Source organism: Echinops telfairi, unplaced genomic scaffold (genome assembly GCF_000313985.2).
Source record: "Echinops telfairi isolate 266 unplaced genomic scaffold, ASM31398v2 ScPeMD7_7472;HRSCAF=8510, whole genome shotgun sequence".
Lineage (NCBI taxonomy): Eukaryota > Metazoa > Chordata > Mammalia > Afrosoricida > Tenrecidae > Echinops > Echinops telfairi.
This window is the reverse complement of record NW_022111376.1, coordinates 1,328,124-1,352,504: the sequence shown is the minus strand read 5'-3', so window position 1 is coordinate 1,352,504 and position 24,381 is coordinate 1,328,124. Positions and strand designations below refer to the sequence as shown.

Genomic DNA, 24,381 nt, shown 5'->3' with positions numbered 1-24,381 from the left:
TTTGTTGCTTCTGAGCTAGATGGCCGCTTGTTTACCTTCAAGCCTTAAGACCCCAGACACTATATCTTTTGATAGCTGGGCACCAGCAGCTTTCTTCACATTTGCTTATTCACCTGCTTTGTCTTCAGCGGTTGTGTTGGGAAGGTGACCATCATCGAATGCCAATTTATTAAAAGAAAAGTATTCTTGCAATGAGGGAATACTTGAGTGGAGGTCCAATGTCCTTCTGCTACCTTAATACTAAACCTCTAAATATATGCACATAGATCTATTTCCCCATCCTCATATATAAATATATTTGCATATGTACATGCCTTTATGTAGACCTCTATAAATGCCCTTTGCCTCTCAGCTCTCTCCTCTATTTCCTTCGACTTTCCTCCTGTCCCACTATCATGCTCAGTCCCCACCTGGGTTTCAGCAATTCCTCTTGGTTACATTACCCTTGATCACGCCCTACCAGGCCTCCCACACCCTCCTCACCACCGATTTGTATCACTGGTTCCCTTGTCCCTGGGTTTGTTAACACCACTACCATGGCCCCCACTTTCCCCTCTCCCATGATCCCCCAGAACTGTTGGTCCCGTTGTTTTCTCCTCCAGATTGTTCATCCAGCCTATCTTATTTAGACAGACCTGCAGAGATAACATGCACAAAACAAAAAATCAGTGACAAACAAAACAAAACACAACAAGAAAGAAAAGCTTGTTAGTTCAAGAATCTTTTGCCAGCCTTTAGGAGTGTTTCCCAATCCAGTCTGTTGGGGCACCACGCCCTGGCCCAAAGTCCACCTTCAGTATTCCCTAGGGACCTCGCCCTCCGTTCCCTTGCTGTTCTGTTGCACCCCCTTAGTGTTTTGCCTCGGTGTGGCAGGATCAGATTGGGCACAATTCCCACACTGTGTCTCCAGTGTTGGCCCTTGTAGGGCTATGGGTCAGTGAGGGACGTTATGTCTCATAGTGGATCCGGCCATGTGGTCCTCTCTGTGGACTGGCTACTCTAATGGGGAAAATCATCCTCACAGCCTGGTGGGCCAGAATGTGCTCCACTGTCTCCTCCTCCCCCTTCATCTGCTCCCATGTGCTCGGAGCACATATGTCCCTCTCCAGGAGCTGCAGATTCAATGCCGTCCTTTGAAACAAATTCTAGGGATAGGGGCAGGTGTCCACGTAGTAGTTGGGCTTGGGGCCGGCCCCCCAGACCTCTCCACTGGTTCCCTACTGCACACCGGCATGTTGAATTCACATCTTGGAGCACTGGGTTGAAGTCTGTTCCCTCTTTCCCTGTGGAGATATAAACAATACCCTCCCCTTGGGTGGGTTAGTGCCCTGTGCCCCTGCTGCTCATATCTTTTTTATTATTACTTTTTTTCCTTTCCCCACCTCCTTTTTAGTTCTCTACCATGTGTATCCCTGTTTTTGATCTGGTCCATATTATCTGGTCCTTACCCCAGGAATGTTTGTATACAGTAGCTTTTTCCCTATACTCCTTTTGCATTTTTTTTAAAGCTTACCTCCACGGACTCATGTTGTACTTGTCCTGTTGTGCTTGACTTATTTTGCTTAGCATGATTTCATTCAGTTCTTTCCATGCAGCGATGTGCTTCATACGTTCATCACTTCTTTTTAGCGATGCGTAGTACTCCATTGTACGTATATGCCACAGCTTTGTAATCCACTTGTCAGTTGATGGAAATTTGGGTTGTTTGCAACTCCTTGCAATTGTAAACTGTGCTGAAATGAACATTGAAGGTGGCCTTGGTTTGTTTCTTTCATCTTCTAGGTATATGCCCAGTAGGGGGATTGCTGGGTCGTATGGTAACTCCATTTCCATCTGTTTTAGATATCACCAGGTTGATTTCCATAGTGGTTGTACATACTTACAGATCCACCAGGAGTGGATGAGAGTTCCCGTCTCTCCACAGCCCCTCCAACACTTGTTGCTTTCTGATTTTTTGAATTGGGCTATCTTTGAGGATGTTAGGTGGTACCTCATTGTTGTTTTAATTTGCATTTCTCTTACGGCGAACATTTTCTTGTATGTTGACCATTCGGATTTCTGCCCCTGTGAAACTTCTGTTCAGGTCCTTTGCCCACCTCCTCAGTGGGCAATTCGTTTTTTATCTTTTTGGAAGCTATCAGAGTATTGTAGATTTTAGTAATAAGGCCTTTGTCTGATGTGTCATTGATAAAGATATTTTCCCCGTCCATGGACTCTCTTATTACTCTCGTGGTGAATTCTTTCCATGTACACAGGTGTTTTATCTTCAGTATATCCCGTTTGTCAATTTGTGCCTCCTCTGTGTTTGTGTCCTTCCCTATTTCTGATAGCCTATGTATTCCCTGTGCCAAAGTTCTCAAGTTGGTCCCAATTCCCTTATTGATGGCCCTAATAGTTTGGGGTTTAACTTCAAGGTCTGTGATCCACCTTGAATTTATTCTTGTGCATGGTGTGAGATAAGGGTCTTGCTTCATATTTCTGCAGCTAAATATCCCTTTTTTCCAGCACCACTTGTTAAACATGGCATCTGCTTCCCATCTGATATTTTGGGGGCCCTTATCAAAGATCAGTTGTCTGTATGCTGATGATTTAATTTCTGAGTTTTCAGTTCTTTTCTGAGTATTTGTCTGAGTATCTGTCATTGTATCAATACCATGTTGTTTTGACAACTGTGGCTGTATAGTATGTGCTAAAGTCAGGTGGTGCAAGCCCTCCCACTGTGTCCTTCTTGAGGAGTTCTCTGCTAATTCTGGGCTTCTTACCTCTCCATATGAAGTTGTTAATCATTTCTTTGAAGAAAGATGAGGGTAATTATATCGGGATTGCATTAAATTAATATAGTGCCTTTGGTAGAACTGACATCTTGACTATATTGAGTCTTCCAATCCACGAACATGGGATATTTTTCCATTTGTTGAGGTCACTCTTGGTTTCTTGTAATAGTGTTCTGTAGTTTTCCCCATATAGATCTTTTGTTATCTTAGTCAGGTACATCCCTAGAAATTTCAATTTGTGTTTGGCTATTGTGAAGGGTACCACCTTTTTGATCTCCTCCTCTGTGGTCTTATCCGATGTGTATAACAGTCCGATGAATTTCTGTTTGTTGATCTTGTGTCCTGCCACTCTGCCAAGCTACTCTATTGCTTCCAGTACTCCCCTTGTGGAGCTTTTGGGATTTTCCATATATAAAATCATATCATCTGCAAATAACGATAGTTTCACCTCTTCCTTCCCCAGATGAATACCTTTGATGTCTTTTCTTTGCCTGATGCTGTTAGCTAAATCCTCCAGCACGATATTAAATATGAGTGGGGACAAGGTGCATCCTTGTCTGGTCCCCTCTTTCAGTGGGATTGTGTTAGTCTTTTCTCCATTGACTACCACGTTGGCTGTTCGTTTTTCATATATAGCTTGTATTGTCTTGAGGAATTTTCCTTCCATTCCTATCTTTTCAAGTGTCTTAGACAAGAATTGGTGTTGGATGTTGCCAAATGCTTTTTCTGCATCTATCGATATTATCATGTGGCTCTTATAGTTGCAACGGTTTAGTCCCTGCCAAAGGTGATGGCAAGCTGTGGCTCTGTTGAGAAAAAGCCCCTGTGCAGCCCTCCAAGACTGTGGGGGGATAGAGAGAAGAGAGGGAAACAAAAGTAACAGTGTAGCAGAACCCAGATCCCTGCCTATGGAGCTGCATTCCTTTAGTCCCTGCCCCGAGGCAGGTGGTGGCAAACTGTGGCTGTGTTGAGATTAAGCCCCCATATGGGCTCCAAATGGTCCCGGCTCCGGCAGAGATAGTGGCGGGGCTAAGGTCAAGCCATAGCCAGCCTCCACTGTGATAAGCCCAAAGCCCCCAGCCCCTCAAAACCTTGCGGGTATGCCTAGTTATCTTTATGATGCTCCTCCTGTGTTCCAGCAGTGTTGAAGTTCCCTCTAAGCAATTCTCCTGGGTTGAATTCTGTGTCCCACTGGTTTGTGTTACTCTGTCGCCATCTTCTTGGAAGTCCCCTTGTTCCTGGATTTTTTTATGTTTGCTAAAAAAAATTGTAAAGCTATTATATAAGTGGTATCATGTGTTAGAGTTTATTTTCTATTTGTTGCTGAGATATATATAGAACTTGTGCTCAATCACCTAGCTAAATCTAGTTAATTCTAATTGTGTGTCTTTTTTTTCTACGTACAGAATCAGACCATTTATACAGAATCACAATTTGTTTCTACCTTTTTAATCTGTATCCCGTTTCTTTCTCCTTTTTTTTGGAAGTTTGAATTGTACAAGGGGTGTGGTAATTACATAATTTTTTTGGGGGGGTTTAATCGTTTTATTAGGGACTCATACAACTCATCACAATCCATGCATACATCAATTGTGTAAAGCACATTTGTACATTCATTGCCCTCATATTTCTTTTTCTTGAAGTTACTATTACTTCTAGGATGGTAGAGGACATCCTATTCTTATTTACAAATTCATGATGTCTGGTCTAGGTTTTTTGTTTTGCTATTGTAAATATTCCTTTGAAGACGCAGTTTCCCCTCTTAGCTATTTATTTTTATATGTTTTATTATTGTGCCTGTTGAATGCCCTGGGGAAAGTTGTATCAAAGTAGAATGATCTCTTCCTTAAAAGTTTGTTTTTTTTAACCTTCTTAAGTCAGTTATGGTATTGCGTAATTATCTAGAAATTTGTACATTTCATTAACGTCTTTTTTTTGAAGAGGTATGTAATTTATTTTTTAAATTGCTTTATTTTCTTTATGGCACTTACCCCTGATTTAAATTATTTATTCATTTTTATTTTGCTTACCCATCTCCTCCTATTCCATTGCTTCATTAAAATGTCTATATGCATAAAGTTGGGGCTTTATTGTTTTTAATTCTAATATAAAACCACATTATGATAGCTGACTGTGGCCTGTGTGATAAACGCTTTCTGGACATTTAAAAATATCTCTCTGTTACCTATAACAGGAGTTAAAAATCTATATACTATCTATGGTTGCTTTCCAGCTAAAGCCTCACAGTTAAATAGTTGTGGCAAAGACCCAATGGCCCACAAAGCTTAAAATACTTACTATCTGGCCCTCGACAGAACATGATCAATTTCTGTGACTTTTTTACTTGAATTCAAAATTATGTGTATCATTTCTGGAGTAGAGTTACTTACGGTATATCCCTATAAAAATAAGCATGTTAAGTCATATAAGTCAGGTCCTGATAGCTTTCTCATTGCTTATGTTTTTGGTTATACATACCTGAGATAGGCATGTACAAATTTTGCATCATAATGGTAAATTTATCTACTTGTATTTTAGTCAGGGTTTGCTTTATGTATGTTGAAGCTATGTTTTTAGTACATGATGGTTCATAACTATTAATTTTTCCTGCTGTCTTTTTCTTCACTCAGTATGAAATAATTTTCCTGTCTCTATTTGTTTTTATGATTTGAATTAAAGAATATTGATTGTTCCTGTCTATCATGATTAGGTTCATCTGCCATCTGCATAGTTAGAAAAACACTTTATTTTTATAAATCACTTTATTGTGGGTTCTCACAGCTTTTATAACAAGCCATACATCAATTGTATCAAGCACATTTGTACATAAGTTGCCATCATCATTTTCAAAACATTATCCTCCCTCCCCCCTCATGAACCCTTGCTAAATTATTATTATTTTCATATCTTACACTGTCCCCTGTCTCCCTTCACCCATGTTTCTATTGTTTGTCTCCCCGGGTGGGGGTTCTACGTCAATCATTGTGATTGGTTCCCCATTTCTCCCCCCACCTTCCCCTTCCCCTCATAGTATCACTACTCCCTTTACTGTTCCTTAGGGGTTTATCTGTCCTGGATTCCGTGTGTTTCCAGTTTTTTTGTGTGTGTGTGTGTGTGTTTCCAGTTCTTATCTGTACCAGTGTACATGCTCTGGTCTATCTGGATTTGTAAGATAAAACTGAGTCATGATAGTGGGGGGAGGAATCCTTAAAGAACTAAAGGAATGTTGTGTGTTTTGTTGGTGCTATACTGCATCCTGGCTGACTCTTCCTTTCTTGTGATCCTTCTGTGAGGGATGTCTAATTGTCCACAGAAGGACTTGGGGTCTCCACTCCGGCTCCCCATGTTTACATCGATATGATTGTTTGTTTTGGGTCTTCTGATGCCTGATACCTGATCCTGTTGACACCTCATGATCATATGGGTTGGTGTGCTTCTTCCATGAGGCTTTGTTGCTTCCCTGCTAAATGGCCACTTGTTTAACTTCAAGCCTTTAAGACCCCAGACACTATATTAACTTCAAGTCTGTAAGACCCCAGACGATATTACCTTGTAATAACTGGGCACCATCAGCTTTCCTCACCACATTTGCTTATACACCCATTCTGTCTTCAGCGATCATGTCAGGAAGGTGAGCATCAAAGAATGCCAGGTTATTAGAACAAAGTGTTCTTGAGTTGAGGAAGTGCTTAAGTAGAGGCCCAATCATCTGATACCTTCATACTTAACACATAAATATATGTTCATAGACCTATATCCCTATCATTATATATTTACATATGTGTGTGCCTGTATTTATACCTCTATAAATGTCTTTTGCCTCCTAGTTCTTTCCTTTAGAAAAATAAGAAATAAAATCGCAAGAGAAGACAAAATAATAATTTATAAATTATCAAGGGTTCATGAGGGAACGGGGAGTGGGGAGGGAGTGTGAAAATGAGGAGCTGATGCCAGGGGCTTAGGTGGAGAGCAAATGTTTTGAGAATGAAGAGAACAATGAATGTACAAATGTGCTTTACACAATTGATGCATGTATGGATTGTGATAAGAGTTGTGAGTCCTTAATAAAATGATAAAATCATGTAAATAACTCTGGAGATAGGTATTCCAGGGCTCTATGTTGTCATGAGAGAGCAGACTCCCATCTCTCTGCTTCACCATCTTGGCATACGGTTTCCTCCTAACGTCCCCTCCTGGACCACGGGACTTCTGGAGCTCCGCCCAACATATCTCCATGGAGGGCCAGAAGGAAGAGTAAAGGTAGGAGGGCAAAAGGGACCTGTCCCAGATGAGTTAATTTCCAATAAGTGACATTCCCAGAAGTCCCAGAAAGAAATTCTATTCCCATCTCTTCGGCAGGATTTAGTCAAGTCATGTGTAAGCTACAAGGTTGGCTGGGGAATGTAGTGGCTTCCTTCAGATGGTCCTGCCTTTGCTAAAAATTGGTATTCTGGTATATAGGAGGAAGGTGAGAATGAATGTTTGGCGTAGACAGCCAGCAATATGCCACTGCCTGCTGTGTGTTTTACTTCTCAGTGTGAGCATTTGCTTGTTAGAACTTTCATTCCTTTATTTTCAGTTTTCCTCAGTTATTTTGGTTCAGGTAGATCTTTTGTAAATAAACTATAATACGATCTCCAGTTTTATACTCAGAGCACCTATCTTTTCAGAGGTGAGTGTAAAGTGTGCCTTTATCCATGTAGTGGCTTTCAGTTTCATTCTTTTCCGCCTTCCTGTCACTTGTTGCATTGAGTTTTCCGTTACCTGTTGTATTTGTTTTGCTTTTCTGCTTTAGAAACTATCCTTATGTTTTTATTCATTTAGTTAATCCTCTTTAATTTTCCGTTTCAAGATCATTTCAGTTTTATGGAAACGTTTCAGGGAAAGTACAAAGATTCCTATCCACCCTAACACATATTACCCAATGTTAATATTTGGCCATATTTCCATGTTTCTCTATATTGCATACATAATGCTACTTCACTGGGCATATCTTTTGTGATTTTTAACATTCTTTTTTTAAGTCTTTTTAAAAAAATCATTTTATTAGGGGCTCATATGACTCTTATCACAATCCATACATACATCAATGGTGTAAAGCACATTTGTACATTCATTGCCCTCATCATTCTCAAAACATTTCCACTCCACTTAAGCCCCTGGCATCAGGTCCTCATTTTTCCCCTCCCTCCCCCCTCTCCCCTCCCTCATAAACCCTTGATAGTTTATAAATTATTATTTTGTCGTATCTTGCCCTGTCTGACATCTCCCTTCACCCTCTTTTCTGTTGTCCATCCCCCAGGGAGGAGGTGACACGTAGATTCTTGTAATCGGTTCCTCCTTTCAAACCCACCCTCCCTCTACACTCCCAGTATCGCCACTCACACCACTGGTCCTGAAGGGCTCATCCGCCCTGGATTTCCTGTGTTTCCAGTTCCTATCCATTTTTAACATTCTTGACGACTACAGGCTATTTATTGTGGATAAATGTTCTTCATTTTGGATTTGTTGATATTTTATAGTGACTTGGTGCAAATTATTCACTTTGGGTAAGAAGTAATGCATTTTCCCCAATGATTTGCATCAGGGTTTACATGATAACAATTTGTTCCATTACTGGTGATTTCAACTTTGATCAAGTGCATAAGGTCTTTTTTTTTTTTTTCATAAGGTCTTATCTACGAGGTTTTTCCCTTTGCAGTTAATATCTTATGGCAAGTTTTAGTGTTCACTGATTATTCTTTTTACCATTTATTACTAAGATGATTGTCATATGCCAATGTTCTACATTTAATTAGTTGACACTTCCCTCTGAGGACTGTGTCATTTTTCCTCCTTTGGTTATATGTTCATTCATTTAAATCTGTGTGGACACCTGAATTCTGCTCCATTGTTATCGTTCCAATGATATCATTATTATCATTCCAGTACTTGGAAGCCCACGTTATTTTAGATTCAGCCAGTGAAGGGCCCTCCCATGTTCTTTTGACACGTTCAATAGTTCGTTGAATGCCACCTGATTTTTTTTTAGCACAAGGTGATGGTTCAGGGTTTTTTTTTAACAGCTTTTTTTAAAGGTGTAATTGGAGTATCATGAACTATTCGTGTTTAAACGACATAATTTGATAAATTTTGGCATGTGAAATCACAATCATCCCTCAAGATTTCCTTGTGCACCTTTGTAATTCTCACCTATCCCCATCCTGGCTCCAGCTAATACTGATTTGCTGCTACAGTTGATTAGCTTGCATTTTCAGAATTTTATATGTATGGAATCAGAGTACATACCCTTTTGGGGGCCTGAATTCTTTCAGAAGCCAAAATTAACAGAAGACTTCTGTTTGTATATTGAATTTTTATCCTGCAACTTTACTAAATTCACCTGTTAATTTTAGTAGCTTTGAAAAGACTTTCAACATAGATGATCATGTCATCTTTGTAAGTAAGACAGTCTTACTTCTTTTCTAATCTGCTGTCTTTTGTTTTTCTTGTTTTGTGATTGCTTTCTTTCTACTCATCAATACCTCCAGTAAGCTGTTACAAGGAGTCATCACAGTACTTGTTGGATTTTATCAAATGCTCATTCTTTATCTATTGAGATGAATATGTATATATTTATTTTTCAGTCTGTTAATGTTGAGGCATTTCATTAACTGGTTTTTTGATGTAAAATAAACCTTATATTTCTGGAATAAACCCTATTGGTCATGAAGTATTATCCATTTAAACACTGTTAGATTTAATTTGCTAAAATTTTATCTAGAATTATTTAATATAGTTTATAGTTTTCTTGTAAAGTCTTTGGCTGAAATTAGAGAAATGCTGGTTTCAGAAAATGAACTGCACAGTAGTACCTCCTCTTTAATTTTGTAGAATTGATATCATTTCTTTCTTGCATATTTGGTGAAGCCCTTTGGTCCTAAAGGCTTTTTTGCTGGAAGCTTTTATAGGTACAGGACTATTCAGGTTATCTTTTTTTTTTCCTGAATGAGCTTTGGCAATTTGAGTCTTTCAATTAATTTATTTCACCTAAATTGTTGATTTTCGGGGGGTGGGCATAGAGTTGTTCATACTATTCCCTTATCCTTTTATTATCTATAGAGTCTCTAGTAATGCCATTTCTCTAATTACCATATTGGCAATTTGTGTCTTCTTTTTCACGCCTATATTGGTGATTTTTTTTTCCTGATAAGTATGGCTAGAGGTTTAGCAATTTTATTGATATTTGCAAGGAAAAAATCAACTTTGGATTGACTGATTTTCTTTATTGTTCCATTAATTTCTGTTCTGATTGGTGTTCTGCTTACTTTGAGCCTCATTTTCCCCCTTCATTTTCTAGTTTCTTTTCATTTATATGGAAGCTGTGGTAATTGACTTGAGATTTATATATTCCTTCTACTATAAGTATTGTTGTTATTTGTTGCCATTGAGTCAGTTCTGACCCATACACAAGACCACATGCACAAGAGAATGAAACACTGCCCAGTCCTGCACCATCTTCACAGTTGTTCCTATGTCTGAGCCCATTGTTGCAGCCACTGTGTCCATCCATCTCTGTCACTGACCCCTCCGCTTTACCAAGCATGATATTCTCTCCAGAGACGGGTTTCTCCTGACATATCCAAAGTATGTAAGACGAAGCCTCTCCATCCTTGCCTCTAAGGAACATATATTAATAGAGCTAACACCAACTCTCTTTGGATTATTATTAATAAGATGATCGTTTTTATTTGTAAACTCTTTGTGTCCTTCGGTTTGAAGTGTGATTCTTCTAGCAGTATATAATTCCCTGACATCAAGTCAGCGTTGAGTTACAGTGACCTGACAGGACAGAGTAGCACTGCCCGTGTGAGTTTCTGAGACGGAACTCTTGACGGGAATAGAAAGCCCTGTCCCTCTGCCACCGAGCAGCTGGTAGTGATGAACTGCTGACCTTGCAGGGAGCAGCCCAAAGTGTAATCACTTTGCCACCAGGGCTCCTTTCTAGTACTATGTAGTTGAACTTTAAAAAAAAATTCAAAGGGGCAATCGCTGACTTTTAGTTGGTATATTCAGTCCCCTTGCATTTAATAAGATTATTAATGTGGCTGGGTATAAAATTTCCATCTTGCTATTAGTTTCTCTATTTGTCTCACCTGCTTTTTCTTCTTTTTCTCTTTTGTTTTGGACATATTGAGTAAATTTTATGATCCTGTTTTATCTCTTGTTGGCTTATTAGTTATAGTTCTTCATTGTGTCATTTTTATTAGTTGCTTTTATGTTTATAGTATTATTTCTAACATCCGAATTATTGCCATTTTTGGCTCAATTATTGTCATGTGGGACTGACCTGCAACTAGGGTCTTAAAAGCTTATGAACAGCCATTGGTCTCTCCCTATCTAAAGCAAAGAAGAGTGAAGAAAATTATTCTAAATGAGCTTGGGATCATTTGAGCCCTAGCTTTCACAGCCCTGAGACCAGAAGAACTAGGTAGTGCCCAGCTACCATTGCTTACAGCTCTGAAAATGAACAGAGTCGGAGATCCTAGATAGAGTAGGAGAAAAAGGTAGAACAAAACTCAAACTCATAAAAAAAAATAATAATAATATAAAAATAATACTAGGTTTACTAGTGTGGTACAAACTGGTGAAACCTCCAATACCACAGTTTTTAGATAGCCTTCAGGCCTGGAACTGAACTCACCCCTGTTGGTTCAACTTTTAAGCAAATGATTGGCCTCTAAGCCTTAGAGTTTAAGGTGAACAAAAACAGCAGGGAAGTAGAACCAGCAGCCATAGGCGATCAAAGTGTACCATTGGCCCAGGGGTAGCGCTCAGAAGGCAGTAAGGGTGCTTTTGTATTGTGAGGACTGCAATCAAGTGCACAAATCACAATGTGTCTGAATTGTTGAATGGAAAATCTATTTGCTGTGTAAACTTTCACCCAAATCACAATACTTTTTACAAATTGCAGGTTGGCTTTCTTTCAATGCTTTGAAACTATTTTTCTATTGCAGTCATCCTTTGTTCCTCTCTACCTTGTCTTTTCTTTATCTGTAATTTATATTGTGTCATTTCTGTGTCTATCTTCAAGCTTGCTCATTTTTCTTCTGCAGTTCAATTTCCCATGAGTTCTATACAGTGTACTTTTTATATTGGGCATTGACGTTTTCATGTCTGGAAGTTCAATTTGGGTGTTTTAAATATCTTCTCATGTCTACTTAACATGTTTTCTTTCATCGTGATTTTTATAATTAAAAATATACAAATCCTATCTATGTTTTGTTGTAGTCATGCCATGGGAACAACAATAATAACTTCGTATTTTAGGGCTTTTGTGTTTTTTTCTAGCAATTGTAAATGATATATTTTTGTTTCCAATTATTTATTGTTAATATACACCATAGATATTTTTTGCTCATCCAATTTTTTATGGATTATCTCTTCTTTGGTTACTGCTGTTAAATATGGGTGTATTTTACTTATTTCTTGACCTTTAGCTCTCACTCTCCATCTCTGACCACTAGCACTATATGCTAAAAGAATTCCTTAGTTTTTTAATTTCAGTTCATTACTTCAGACTTCATCTAGTTCCGTATTATTCTTATCTGATAAACCTTTCATTGCAAAAGTCATCTTCCTTTCAGTGAACTCTGTCTCTGACAGGCCTTTGGATTCATCGATACGGGACATTTCTAATTCCAGTGATCCTATCAAATTTTGTTTTAAAATGTGTTCTCTTTACAGTGTGTACTTACTCATTTACATCTAGCCATTCTAGTTCATCAGGTGCCTTTGTTGATGGAACTCTTTTTCATTCTTTTTTTTTAACTGCTTGATGCTTTTACTATACTCAGTTTAAAAAATTGTACATTTGAGATTTTCTTAAACCTCTCTTTTGTTGTGATTTCTCTCTTCATTGATTATGGGAGGACAGTATTTGCACTGTCTCATTATTTAGATGTGGAGACTGCCTGCCACCAGGGCCCAACCCTCCCGCTTATGTTCAAATGCCCCATATCCCTTGCTTCTACTTGAGAGCAGGCACTTCTGTTGCCTATTTCTTGGCTCAAGGGATGGGGCTGGGGCAGTGAGTGAGGGTGCATCTAGAATGGTTGCTCAGATTCCAACTACCCAATCAGTATGGTACCAGTTACCCCAAGACTCCTTCTGCCCTCAGTATTTGTGCATTGGGTTTGGAGCCTGCATACAGGATCCCCACTGGGTCTATCCTAGGTACCTTGAGCTCTGCTTTGGCTCACCATTCCAATCCCATTTACTTTCCGCCTTTCAGGAATGCCTCTTAATTTTTCGAGAACAAAGTATACTTTCTTATCTCCTAATGACATTAAAGATTTAAAACTTTTTTTCCACATTTATGTATTTTTTCCTGTAATTTTAAATGACTTGGTAGCAGGAGAAGCAAATTGGTATATTCAATCTTTTATTATTTTATTTAATAACTTTATCCAATTAAATTTTTTTGATGTGTGGTATGAGTGTAGTATGCAGCTTTGAAAGTAATATTCTAACCTATTGCTTGGCACTGCTTTTTTTTTTAATCATCTTTTCTCTACTGCTTCTGTCACCTTACTTGATGTGCTTAGGTAGCCCTGGCAGCGTAGTGGGTTTACATGTAGGGCTGCTAACTGCAAGGTCAACAATTTGAGACCACCAGCTGCTCTTTGGGAGAAAGATGAGGCTTTCCACTCCTGTCAACACTGATGGTCTCAGAAACCCATAGGGGTGTTTCTCCTCTGTCATTTTGAGTCAGATTTGACTCGACGGCAGTTGGTTTGGTTTGGTTTTTCTATGATATGCTCAACTCCCAATGTTTTGTCTCTACCGTCATGCAAGCTCCTTAAAACAAAGGCTGTGGTGTTTTGTTTTGTTTTTTGCCACTGTGCACCTTATGCTCAAAACATATTTGTTGAATGTCCTCGCAGCTGTAGGCTTCAAATACTTGTTGACTTTTGAGATACGACTAACCTGTGAGCTCCAGCATACTCGAGGTTTGGACATGTTTATTTTAAATTGAGCTTTTCAGTTGCAGCATAGTACATGTAGCAAAGCATTTACAAATTAGAAGTGTTCGGATCTATCACTTTTCACAAAGTGGAACCACAACTCAGATGCCTGCCTGTGGAACTGTGACACATTTCTAGAAACCCCAGCTCTCCTGCAGCCTCTTCCTTCCTTTCCAACGAGAACCATGATTCTGACTTCTAACAAAATTGATTCCTTTTTAGTATTGGAGTTTTATATAAATGGACAAATACAGTTAGTACAGTTTTGTGTACGTCATTTTCACTCAACATATTATCTGTGAGATCCACCCATGTTGCTGTGTACACCAGTAGTTCTTTTCAACTGCTGTATAATTTACCATTATTTATTCATCCATTCTCCGGTTAAGCATTTGGGTTATTTCCAGTTTGGGGCTAATATAAATAAAGCTATGGAATAAACCTTATGCATGCCTCCTGATGGGCGTTCATTTCTGTGGGGTGGACGTTTTGAGGAGCCTTGGTGGCTCAGTAATTAGGCTATCTGCAAGGTCAGCTGCTCCGTGGGAGAAAGATTCCATAAAATGGACAGCCTTGGAAGCACGCTGGGCAGTTCTGCACTGTCCTATAGGGTTGCAATGAGCCAGAACCAACTGCTTGGCTTCAGTTAATTTAATGCCTTGCAATCCACTGCCATGGAGTCGGGGTTGACTCGTAGTGATCCATAGGGCAGAGTAGAACTGCCCCGTAGTGGTTCTTTCCAAAAGCAAATGGCCACGTCTTCTGTGGAACAGCTAGTGAGTCTGAACCGCCAGTCTTTAGGTTAGCAGCCAAGAACTTTAACCCCTGTGCCACCAAGGCGCCTTGTGCAGTTAACAAACTCCAAACTTACTGCCATCAAGTTGCTTCCAACTCATAGTGACCTAGACTCAATCTTCACTAAAGCAGATGACCTGGTCTTTCTCACACAGAGGCCCGTGGTTTCCAGCTGTCAACCTTGGCATTGTCAGTTCAGTGCTTATTTCACAGCGACACTCAAACTCACTGTCATTGGGTCCATTGCGACTCCTAGTGGCCCCATAGGAGGGGGTAGAACTGCCCCCTCTTGAGTCTCTGAGACTGTAACTCTATGGGAGCAGTGCCATCACAGCAGTGCCATCACAGCTCCGGTTCGACTTAACAACAGCGTCTTAAAGACAAAGTTAGGGATGGATCTTGGATGTATCCTGTGGATTTCCTGCACTGAACTTTAGTATATTATGCCATGCAATTTTCTAAAGTGCTTGTACAAATTTAGACCTGCACAGTAATATGAGAGCTCTCTTGACTCTACAGCCTCGTTGACAATTGACATTTTCTGACATTTATTTAGCCATCCTGACAAGTGTGATGTGCTAGTATCTCCTTGTGACTTTCCTTTGCATTTCCCTGGTGAGATATAGTCAGTGTGGCCCTTCTAGCTATAATCCCTTATGTGATGTATTCTGAAATGTAGCCTCTAGGCTTGATGGTGTGAGGGAGAGTTCTCTGTTCTGCTAATGGACAGGACTAAAGTGGGAGGCACTCTGAGTTCCCATCTTACTAAGAGATGTGAATCAAGTCACCACCCTTTGCTTCCTTGGGGGTGAATGGTCTCCTGAAAGACAAAATCCACCCCTCCATCAAAGGCATTCCTCTGTGTATAAAAACCATCTCCCAAGCTGGGAGAGAATTCCTAGGACCATCAATGCTGTCTTACTTGGTCCAGTTGTTCAGGTCTTCACCACCTAGTCTGTCATTCACAGAAACAAAAGTGTGGCATACCGTGTCCTCGCAGTGTGGTCCTGAGTAAGCCGAGAGACACTCTAGCGTTCGCTCTTAGAATTTATGAGGCTGTTTCTCCGAAGCCAATGGACCATTGGAACTATTTTGCTCGTGGTCCTGACAAACTCCACAGGAAGTCCTGCCAACCAAACCAGTAGCATCAATAGATTGATTTCTTCAAGGTTTATGGAACTACTAGTAATCATAATCACTATGTGTTACTTCAAAGGGCTTTCTGAAAACCGTATAGCTATGGTATACGGTTTCACGAATTCCTCTTTCTCTGTGGGTTGCGGGGGGAGAAGTGTGGTCATTCCCCATTGTGTGTGTTCCATCTAGGTTTTGGTATGGAGACCAGTCACACTACTAGGTGGGAAAAAAAGAGGGATAAGCCAGGTCCTGTGTTACTTTATCACCAAGTGCTTATGGGCGATGCTTCCTTTTCACATCTCCAGGCATCTATCTGCCTGGACATGCCACAGAGCTCACTGCTAGTTGGAATTTAGGTGTGTTTGAGGGGAGCCATAGAAATAGGTCAATTGGTTGGACTGTTAACAATAATCTGTTTCTCCTACTCCTACAAGTATTTGTGAATTTCTTACATATTTACTCCTCTATTGGTGAAGTCTGGGTTAGAACAAGTGAGCAGTTATGTAAGTAATCCCAACTCTGGAGTGAATCTGCTGGAGTCATTGGCAAGTTTGCGGTACCTCTGCCACAGGCATTGTGATGAACCTCTTCAGTGTCCCTGACAACTTCCTGAGCTCCCAAGGCCTTCATGAAATTTACATAAGACTGTCTATGGGATTAGAAAATATTGACTGTGCAACTGGGCCTCTGGATTTCTTCACAAATAAAGCTAGTATGAATGCTTTCTTTTTGAAGTTGAGCCACAAAAATAAATGATAGGAGTATTGAGTCTTTGTAGTAAACATTTCTAAATTTTCCATTAAAACTACAGCAAAGTTCTGATCCTGGGCTGAAGGCTGACCTGAGCTGATTGCCTTTCAGGTATGAGAGAATTGAAATCCCAATCCATATTGTGCCTCGTGTCACCATTGGGAAAGTGTGCCTTGAATCAGCAGTAGAGTTACCCAAGATCCTGTGCCAGGAGGAGCAGGATGCATACAGGAGGATCCACAGGTAGAGAATCTCCCGTCCTGGCTTTTGCCCTCCTCAGGACCCTAGTCTCTTCCGCCCTTTTACCTTGAGCAGCACCACTGCTGTGTCTTAAATTCGTTTCCCTCATAATACTTCTCGCATGGTAGATAACAATTTCTTTAACATTTGCACCTGTCCCATTTCACTTTGGATCCTGCAAGAGCACAGATGCTGTAAAACCAAAAGAAACACCATCTTAACAGATGCCCAAGGCTTCGTGAGAGACAATCACTTCAAAATGATGTGTGTCTCTTGAATTTTTGAATAAAATCACATTCCAACAATCCTTAACATCTTAACACTATGGGAATTTAAGCCACACATGTCCATCTCATCCATTTGGCAAAGGTCTGATACAACTTGCCATTTTTAATGGCCCATGACTATTTTGTTTGCCCTACTGCACTGTTTGTTTGTTTGCCACTAACCTCCACCATTTTGTCATTTTAGCCTTACTCATCTGGACTCAGTAACCAAGATCCATAATGGTTCCGGTAAGGTTTTCTTTATGAGTGTGAGGAGGGATCCCTGAAATATTCAGCTGACAGAAGTAAAATTAGTTTAAACGATTGAAGTAATGGGTACCAGTTATTCTTGAGTCTCCTTTTCCAAGAGCTTTGCCATCAAGCCTGTTCCTGTTTTTTGTTTTGTGCTATCTGGAATAAGTCAAGAAAAATGGGATAAGCTTTATTATCTACATACTTAGTGGTGTTGATAGGTGTTTAACTATCAGCTCTCGGAGTGAGGCAGGCCCTTGTTTTAGTGTTTTCCAATTTCCATGGTGTGATAACCCTACCATGGCTGATGTCAAGCTACTGTCTTGACATCAACTAGCTTGCGAACTTCCTGAAATTTTAATATTTGAGTCTTAGCAGCCCCAGCATACCACTACTTGCCTGTTGTAAGGGTTGAAAGATTAGACAGGTTGATAAATAGGTAGATTTATCAATCTACAGAAAGACAGATGAGAGTGCAAGGGGAAAAATATCTTTTCCACATCAATAAATACAGAAGAAACTTGTGTACAAGCCCAAGGAGCAGAAAGCTTAATATCTATACCAAGTCCCTTTCCCCAACAGACATACTCACCCATCCATCCCTTCTATCTGGCTAACCCTGACTTCAGACTAGTGACCAGTGAGGAAGTCAGAGAATGTTTACAGCAATTATTTTAAGGAAGGAAAAAAAGAGATGGTTTAGTCTCTTCTGTCATTTCTGCCTACAGGTAAGACATGGACAAAGAGGTAATACATAGCCACATAAAAAGGATAATAACAGCTCAAACATGTATAAATAGATTAGTGGAACTGAGTAGAGTTCCAAAATAGGCTCATTAAAGATAAGACTTTATATTTGACAAGGATGTTACTTCTAACCAATTGGAAGATTATTCACAAAGGTTGGGCCAGTCTGTTAATACATTCATTCACTCAGCAGTAGAATGGCTACCCTCTGTTGGGCTCTGTTTCAGACACTAGGTTTACTGCTTGGCCAAAGAGACAATATTAAGCTTTCCAGACTTCCATTTGAAGGAAGTGCAGATTCCCACCACAGGCCTTCTACAGAAATAATGCCAAAGATATTTCAACTTTCACCGTTTAGTATGTATGACCACTCTGTAAAAGAGTTTGGCGATTATGATTACCAAATGCCAACCAGTTCCTCTCCTAGAGAAATTCAAAGCTCTGTGCACACAAAAACCTGTATATGAAGATTTGTAACAGCATCAATCCTAGTAGCCAAAAGCTTATACAAACAACCCAAATATCCATCGATGGATAAATAGATAAGTGGAGTGTGATACATTCATACACTGTACATCCGTAAAAGCAATCAAGGAATAGATTTCTAATACACACACCAATTGGGTGAATCTCAAAAACATGCTGAGTACAAGAAGCCTGGCACAAAGGCCGTGTCCTTACGTTGACATTCATGAGCAGGGAAAAGGGACCTGTGGTGACAGCCAGCGGATCAGGAGTGGAAGGGCTGCCCGGAGAATGGCACAGGGAACTTTTGTAGTGACAGACAGTTGAATATATTTTAAAATATACTTAGATTTATGAAAACTCATTGATCTGTAAATGGTAAGTGGGTGCATATTTTGCTTGCCAAGTATACCCCAATAAAGCATTGTTTGTTTGTTTAAGCGAAACAAACATAAGAAGAAAGGATATTTTTTCAGAATCTGGGGAGATGATGGCCTAAGTGTTACCTGAAACCCTGCCGTCATGTAAGGCAAGACCGACAGATTTAAATTGATAACTTTTGGACTTTTATAGGCGCTTTCCAGAAAAATTGAATTGTCAGTCATGATCTTTAAAAGCTAAGCTTGTGAGAGTCGATACTACTATTGGTCCTGTTTGGTTTTTTAATCATTTTATTAGGGGCTCATACAATTCATCACAATCCATACATACATCACTGTGTAAAGCACATTTGTACATTCATTGCCCTCATCATTCTCAAAACATTTCCACTCCACTTAAGCCCCTGGCATCAGGTCCTCATTTTTCCCCTCCCTCCCCCCTCTCCCCTCCCTCATAAACCCTTGATAGTTTATAAATTATTATTTTGTCGTATCTTGCCCTGTCTGACGTCTCCCTTCACCCTCTTTTCTGTTGTCCATCCCCCAGGGAGGAGGTGACACGTAGATCCTTGTAATCAATTCCCCCTTTCAAACCTACCCTCCCTCTACACTCCCAGTATCGCCACTCACACCACTGGTCCTGAAGGAATCATCTGCCCTGGATTCCCTGTGTTTCCATTTCCTATCTGTACCAGTGTACATCCTCTGGTCTAGCCAGACTTGCAAGGTCGAATTCCGATCATGATGGGGGTGGGGGGGAGAGAAGGAAGCATTTAGGAACTAGAGGAAAGTTGTGTGTTTCATTGTTGCTACATTGCACCCTGACTGGCTTGTGTCCTCCCCGAGACCCTTCTGTAAGGGGATCTCCAGGGGCCTACAAATGAGCTGTGGGGTCCTGTTTTATAGATGAAGAAACTCAGATCGGAGCTGTTGAATAACCTGCCTGAGGGCACACAGTAGAACCTAATGCAAGTCCTTTGTGGGAGGTGTTCAAGTTATCTAACCCATGTGCTGCTGCTTAGTAAGGAAAAAGTCCATTGTTCTAGTTATACTGTGAGCATTAGATGATGTAATTTGTGTCAAGAACTCTGAAGGCCTGGTCTATAGTTAGGTCTCAGTAAATGTTAGCTATTGTGACTATTAAAAAGCATTCTAAGAAAAATGAGCCAAGGACACGAAGAGGGCCGATAAAAGAGCCAGTTGCAACGAAATACTGTCTAACCTTGATATACAAGACCTGCACATTAAAATCAAGTTATCATTTTTCTCTTTTCTCCTGAAAGTAATAAAATTGAGAAATAATTAGGGACGTGAGCACTGACATATACTGTTTTTGGAGTATATCTTGGTATATAATCTGAAAAATACAGGATAATCAGTTTTAATATAAATGGACTTGGATCTGACAATTCCACTTGTAAAAACAAATCCTTCAAAAGTTATAGAACAAAGATGCAAACATACATGTAAATGAATATTAGTGAGTCATGAGCGAAAAATGGATGCTAGTGAAATTTCCATCAATAGGGGACTTATTAAATTTGTGCATCTATTCAGATGAATGTTGTGCAGCCCCTCAAGAGGAACGTTAGATATTTGGACACAGAAAGCTGTGTATGATATATTGTTATGTGGGTGGGGGGGAGTAAATTCCCCAATAGAGCTGTTTTTCAAAAGTGCATGCGCATGCACACACACTCGCACACATACAGATGTATATTTTGACGAAACGCTGGAAAGGTATTTTCTGAAGTACAAGCAGTGGTAATTTCAAGAACAGTATTGTATTGTGAGAGGAATTTGTTTCAAAAGAGTGCCTTAGATTCATTCTCACGGCGAAGCTGACCATCACCCAAAGCTTAGGAAGGGCCACATTTTAATCACATGAATTTACGGTAAAGCATGAAAGAAATTCCTGACTCTTATCCCTCTGGCTTTTCCTCAATTTGAAAGAAAAGCTTTAGGTGAGTTGAATTGTCACATTTGACGAGCAGTTTTCCCACCGAGCTCCATGGGACAGCACCCTGCTGTGCGCGCCGGTTGGGGGGGTGGCGGTGGTCACTGACTGGATGGGCAGGTCTGAAAGGCTGGGGAAAGGAACCCCCTCTGGGGTCCTGGCTCCTTTTGCTGGAGGAATAAGGAGCTGGCCGTCTATCTGCTCTCTCAGTCAGGTTTCCCGCTGGGCAGGTGTCTGCTTTGTTCCGCTCTTCTGTCTTTGCCCAAGAACATCTCCTCCCAGCGCTTGTGATGGACCGTTGTGCTCTTTCTCCTCCAACTTCTTCCTGTGCTCACAGTTGAGGATGCTGGTGGAGCAGGACAGCGCTTTCCCCCAGTTACTTACATTTGGATTTTTTCTGTTCAAGTATTTACCAAGAACCTGTGCAGTCAGATGTCAGCAGTCAGCGGGCCTCTCCTGCAGTGGTTGGAGGACAGACTGGAGCAAAACCAACAGCATTTGCAGGAGTTGCAACAAGAAAAAGAAGAGCTTATGCGAGAGCTTTCTTCCCTGGAATAAGCCGGAGATGAGCTGGGGTAAGATTTTTTCAATGTACTGAATGTACAAGACAAACAAACTCCTAGCCATCGAATCATTTGCAACTCTTAGCAACCCTACATGGCAGAGTAGACCTGCCCTTTGTAGGAGCAGAAAGCCTCATTTTTTCTCCCCCAGAGCAGCTGGTGGTTTCAAAGCATCAACCTTGTGGTGATGAGTATGAAATATAGTCTGTGAAGATATACACAACTCATATGGAACAAACAGACCAATTCTTATCCCCATATTTTGAGTTTTGTATATTTATGTATCTGTGTTTACAATGATGCTTTTGGGGCAGGTTCATTACAGCTGTTGACTGAACCCACCTACCTATAATTGACCTGCAAATAGCATTTGTAACATGATTTTTGTAGAACATGATGTTTTTAAGGTACATTGGCAAGACAAATCTTGGGGAAAATGTCTGGGAAATGTATCTTATTTTTAAAGATGTCTTTTGCAGCATATTTTTCCAATGCAATACTTACTTTGGATTTCTTTTTTACCTGGGAAATATATTTTAAATGTTTTTTTCCCCTCATTTTGTTTTTATTTTCATGGAATTAGCTTAAAGAAAAGAATTTCATGTTTCAAATTTGTGTTTGAGTCATAAACACAACAGGGCTAGTAGAAACGTAGGTAGCTCATCGTTACCCTCCCTCTACTCTTTGCCATCAGAGAGATAGGCAAGTCTCTCATGTTTTCCTGGTGTATATTTTGGAAACCAAGAAGGTCACCAAAAAGTTTGTGGGAAAATTCCATTTGCCACAAAGCTTTTGAAACACCCTTATATATTCTGAGAACATTTGCTGCAATAGCTGTCAGTATCTAACTTATTAAAGGTGTAGTCCATGTTGTGTCCCTTTTTAACCATATGCGTTCTCACGCATTGTTTCTCAAAGAAATTCCTGTTGAGCAAACACCATTTTCCTTGCAGCGTCTAGTAGAATTTGAATGTGTTTTTCCAGAGACTATCAGGATTTAGGATGTATTAAAAGAATCATGCTTTGCAAAGTTCTTTTAGTAGGCCCATTGTACACTAGAAGTTGAAGTTAGGATTGGGAGAAGGTAAAAAAGAAAGCAAAGAGAGCTCTAACCCCAACGATGATAAGAAAGGGTGATAACTGGGTTTGTTTTTTAAAATATTTGTTTCTTCTTGAGTTATTGTTATTCTTATGTTTCAAAGTCTAATCTAGAACCATTTGCCTCAGAATTACTTGGAGGTCAAGCTCTGGGAGATGGAGCCTAGAAATCTGCTGAGTCTGAGTCATACTGAAGTTTGAAATCACATGGGGTGTCTGATTCCTCTCAGCCACAGTTGTTCTCTATTCTTTTCTTCCTCTATAGGAAAGGCAAAATACCCAGATGTAAAATGAATCATACTAAATCCATTGTGAAGACGTAGAAAATTGGAGGACTCACAGAAAGCTGATTTCAAGACTCACCACATAAGGCCACAATAATGAAGACAATTGGCGGAGGATGGACACACAGAAACAGACCTATACAAATAGCCCCAAGTAATTTTGACAAAGGTGCAAAAGCAATCAAACAGAGGAAAGGATAGCCTTGTTCACAAGTGGGCACCCATCCGCCCTTTAAGGATATGAATTTCAACCTAAACCACCTCATTTTTAAAAAAAGTGACTCAAAATGAACTGTGAACGTAAATGCAAGATATCAAAACATTTAGATCTAGGGCAAGCAATCAATTCTTACATTTTCCCGTAAAAGCTTGAACCTCAAAAGTAAAGCATTGACATATTGGATTCCGTCCAAATTAAAAATTTTTGCTCTGTAAAGAACGAAAGAAAAGGAAAAGACAGGCTACAAATTGAGGGAACTTATATATAAACCTTTGATATATCTGACCAATCTAGAAAATACAAAGAATGATTAAAACTCCAAAGTAAAAAAAGTCAGGAACTGGGGAGAAGACATGAATAGATATTTCAATGAAGAAGATTTGTGAGTGGGAGTAAACATGGAAAAATGTTGGATACCATTAGTTGACAGGGAAATAGAAAATTAATATCACATTGTGTTGTCATTACACATCTATCAGAATGGCTAAAGGGAAAAAAATAGTGATAAAACCAAATACGGTTGAATTTTGAACAGAAAAACTGGACCTTTGAAAACAATATATCTCATCTAGCTAATGGGAAATTAAAACAGTACAACCACTCAAGAAAAGAATTTGGAAATGTCTTTTAAAGTTAAACATCCACTTAACATGTGACCAGTCATTATGCTCCTTCACATTTATCTCAGAGCAAGGAAAGCTGTGTCCAACTGTTTCTAACTGCTTTCTTTGCAGTAGCCCACAAGTGGAAATAGCCCTTTCAGGAATGAAGAACGGATGAGTGGGAGCTAGAGACGAGAACTGGTATAAAAGGGAGTTGAACGGCTCTGTTTCTTGATGTAATTACACAAATCTATACCTGTGTTAAAATTGAATAGACTAACATGGACATGCACACACCTATGGATGCATGTAAAATATGGTGAAACTGAATACGTTCTATAGTCTCGTTAATAGTTACTGTACCGTTGTCAGTTTTTCATTTTGAAGTTGTCCTGTTATTATGCAAGATCTTTCCTCTTGGGAAAGCTAGGTAAAGAGTACATGGCAATCTTTGTACTATCTTTGCAATTTCCTGTACATCTATAATTGCAAAATAAAAAGTTACAAGCATTAATCAAGAAACTAGGAATTTTGATACTTATTTTATAAAATAAGAGGGTAATAAAAAATGCAAGGAATAAAATGGTTTGACTCTTTTTACAAATCCCTCTCTAATCTTTCTGGGCCTCATTTTCTTTGAGTACAAAATGAACAGATTATAGTAGATGGCCACCAAGGTCTGTTATTACTTTACCGCTTGCAACAGTCTCCATTATCTTCACACAGAATATTGTGTCCTACATACAACTATACCCCTTTTGGTCACCTCCTTTAGCACTGCCAATAAATGCCCAAAGGACACTCTACTCCACCATAAGCCTTGTCTGAGTCAGCAAACATAGTTC

At 39.7% G+C, this 24,381-nt stretch overlaps 1 protein-coding gene across 2 annotated transcripts in view; it reads left to right on the top strand.

Annotated features, from left to right (window-relative positions):
* BRCC3 (BRCA1/BRCA2-containing complex subunit 3) overlaps positions 1-24,140 on the top strand; it is a 40,883-nt gene extending 16,743 nt beyond the window's left edge. For both annotated transcript variants that reach the window (XM_004717535.2, XM_045285448.1), the window contains 4 exons: positions 16,574-16,705; positions 17,174-17,217; positions 21,176-21,344; positions 22,696-24,140. In XM_004717535.2, coding sequence (XP_004717592.1) covers positions 16,574-16,705; positions 17,174-17,217; positions 21,176-21,327 — 328 coding nt within the window. In that variant the 3' untranslated portion in view covers positions 21,328-21,344; positions 22,696-24,140. The remainder of the gene's footprint in view (positions 1-16,573; positions 16,706-17,173; positions 17,218-21,175; positions 21,345-22,695) is intronic.
* The last annotated feature ends 241 nt before the right edge of the window (positions 24,141-24,381 follow it).